Raw genomic sequence first — 2750 nt, forward strand, 5'->3', positions numbered from 1 at the left:
CGCGAGACGAGGAGAAGAGGGGGCAGAGAAGAAGGCAAGAAGGGCCAGATATAGAGCATCTGCGGGAGATGTATCGTCGCGATATGATTGGATTTATCACCTGAGACAGGTTAGAGACGACATTGATAGGAATTATATTACCAAAACGGCACGGCTCACCAAGAACGACGCCGCCGTTCCACGCAATGAAGGATAAGAACAGGCCATGATGGATACATGAGGCCACACCCATTGCAAGACTTGCATGGGGTTGCATACGACCGCAACGCCGATGCTCAGTGCAGAGAAGCACAGGTCTGTAAGTCAGCAGACGGCAGATTTGTGTGAGGGCATTGAGACTCACTATGCGGCCACGCAAGGTTCAGCGGGAGATCGTGAATGTCGCCAAGAGAGGATCGCCGGGTAAAATGTTCAAGGTATTCGGTAAGCTTGAACATGCACCGTTGGTCTTCGACCTTTGGTTTGAGCAGTCGGACGGCATGCACAGCCTCGAGACCACCCATATACACGACCACCCAGAAGATGTTGGTTTGCCTAAGACTCAAAGCTGAGACTCCCAGAGTGATTGTATATATGTCGTTGAGCACTCCGTTGGCTGGTCGGCCAACGCGGTTCAGATGGTTAACGTAGGCGACGAGGACGACGAGCGTGGACACCACATCGGTGTAATAGAGGCCCGAGAAGAAGAAGAGGACGGGAAATAACGAAATGTTGACACCAGTCATGAGAGAATAAGTCGATACGGACTGGAGAGGTTGCCGGCCGCTGATGGCCCGGTGTTGGGCTTCTATGTGATGCCGGCAGTAGACGGCGCAGAAGACGACGCCGAACAATGCAAAGGCGTTGTGGAGGCGCAAGTCTCCTGCTTTGCAAGCCTCCTCCACAGTGTTTCGGGTGATGAGGGCGCCCAAGGAGATGAGGAACCTCGACAAGAGGTATCTAGGATGGTCAGGGGCAGCCCTGATGATTATCAGACGAACGGAACTTACAAGCCGGGAGAGTTGTTATCTTATCGTCCCATTCGGCGAATTTGTTCTTGCAATAGACCTGCGCCTGCGGGATATGAAAGAACTCGTCCTGATCCATGTCAGTCTATGACCTCTTGCCGAGGGGCCTTACAGTTGTCCTCACCAGGTAAGGGTCCGGGACGAATGCGTTGACGAGGTTGAGCCACATGGAGGCACATCCGTAGACCATAAGCCCGGCAGCCATAACGCTCGTAGCCGACGACTGAACTGTGTTAAACTTCCTGCCAAACAGGAGCCACAGGATGGTGGCCGCCACCAAAGACGTCGAGCCGAGGATCTCGGTGACAGTCATTGCGGAGGTAGCTGATGGACACGCAGGCTCTTCTTTCGTCCTGGTGCGCGCGTGTGGTGGAAGAGAAAGAGAATTTGGACCCGATGCAGATGAAGGTTATAAATAGTTCCAATACGTGGTACGCATGTAACAGAGATGCGACGAAAGATACGTGTGTGAAGGTATACGCAAGTATGGGCATACGCGATTAGCAGGGTAGATGTGGTGGTTTCCAAGCGGGGCACTATAAAGACCGTCAAAGCAACAAAGCGAGCCGAGGAAGGAAGGACGAGAGGTGGCTCATGAGAAATAACGCAAGGAAAGAGGGTGTGCCGGCTTGATGCAGCTGTTGGTGATGCTAACCTTGAGCTTTGCGCTTGAGCGAGGTGCCAGCGATGCTCATTTGGTCACCGTGCGAGCATCCACCGTGAGCACGTTTATGGGCAAATCGGCACTGTATTTGTATCAACTGGACGCCGTTTCGAACAGAGACGGGCCTGAACAGTCTACAAGTTGCTGTGTGATGAAAGTCTTCTCACAAACAGTAAAAAAAAAAGTAACAGCACGGTGAAAATGGTCTGCAGCTATGACGCTTCCAGGTGTGAGCACAAGCAAGACACTGGATCGAGGCACACCCTTCACAGCATCACAGCAGGCGGATCGCAAAATGGTCTAGAATCTATTCAACCAGAGAGTTGTACAACTGCCTTGACCAAGGCATTCCCTCTTGGCATCTCGCTCTCCGAATCCCGTCCATCGCCCAGTGTCGGTGGGTGGTACATTTAGAAAGGCTGCCCGTGGTTAGCAACGAGGATCAGCAGATGTGGAAAAACGAAATACGTACGTTGTCGGAGGCGGGGAGGGGCTCCTTGACGAAGAGACCACCGAGGACAGGAACGTTCTGCGAACATGTTAGACCTCGTAAATGCTAGATGGATCAAAGGGAGCGCGACGCACCTGGAGAACGTCCCTGCGTAGCCTGGGGACGTTGGAGGCAATGAAGATGACGCCGAAAAGAGCGACACCGCCGAAAGCACCGAGCTTGACACCACTGCATATATGTCAGCATTATGCCGGATTGTCGAGGGAATCGAAAAGCTAGGCTCGATTGTCGCTGCTTGTCGCGTAGTGTCGTCGGTCTGCCAACAGGCTCGCGAGCAGCCCGCATCCAGGTAGGCAGCAATTCGAGCGTTGCAATTCGAAGGAAAAGTCAGGACTCACATTCGGGAGAGCTGGGTGAAGTTCAGGCCAGCAACGCTGGGCTTGTAGTGGTACCTGGGTTCGAGGTCAGCCCACGTCTCGCTGGGTTCTGCGCATCACCTGCTGCTGTCCCTTCGCAAGAGCGACGTGCCCGTGCGCCGCGGACGGGAAGCATGGAACAATGGAACTCGAGGTCTGTCGCGATCTGGACGTACTTGGGACCGAACTGCTTCGGAACTGGGTAGGGTAAA

General features: G+C 53.7%; 2 protein-coding genes across 2 annotated transcripts; both read right to left on the bottom strand.

The window, feature by feature from the left end:
• Positions 1–275: 275 nt before the first annotated feature.
• VDBG_01354 (alpha-1,2 glucosyltransferase ALG10) lies at positions 276–1320 on the bottom strand (the record flags this gene model as incomplete). Its single annotated transcript, XM_003009625.1, has 3 exons — positions 276–939; positions 977–1077; positions 1120–1320. 3 exons carry the CDS (start codon positions 1318–1320, stop codon positions 276–278), a joined length of 966 nt encoding a protein of 321 aa, XP_003009671.1.
• Positions 1321–1971: 651 nt separating this feature from the next.
• VDBG_01355 (hypothetical protein) lies at positions 1972–2467 on the bottom strand (the record flags this gene model as incomplete). The annotated part of the gene is made up of 4 exons (XM_003009626.1): positions 1972–2090; positions 2144–2200; positions 2257–2350; positions 2447–2467. The coding sequence occupies 4 exons, from the start codon at positions 2465–2467 to the stop codon at positions 1972–1974; spliced, it is 291 nt and encodes a 96-aa protein (XP_003009672.1).
• Positions 2468–2750: the final 283 nt, after the last annotated feature.

This window comes from Verticillium alfalfae, genomic scaffold (assembly GCF_000150825.1).
Source record: "Verticillium alfalfae VaMs.102 supercont1.1 genomic scaffold, whole genome shotgun sequence".
NCBI lineage: Eukaryota > Fungi > Ascomycota > Sordariomycetes > Glomerellales > Plectosphaerellaceae > Verticillium > Verticillium alfalfae.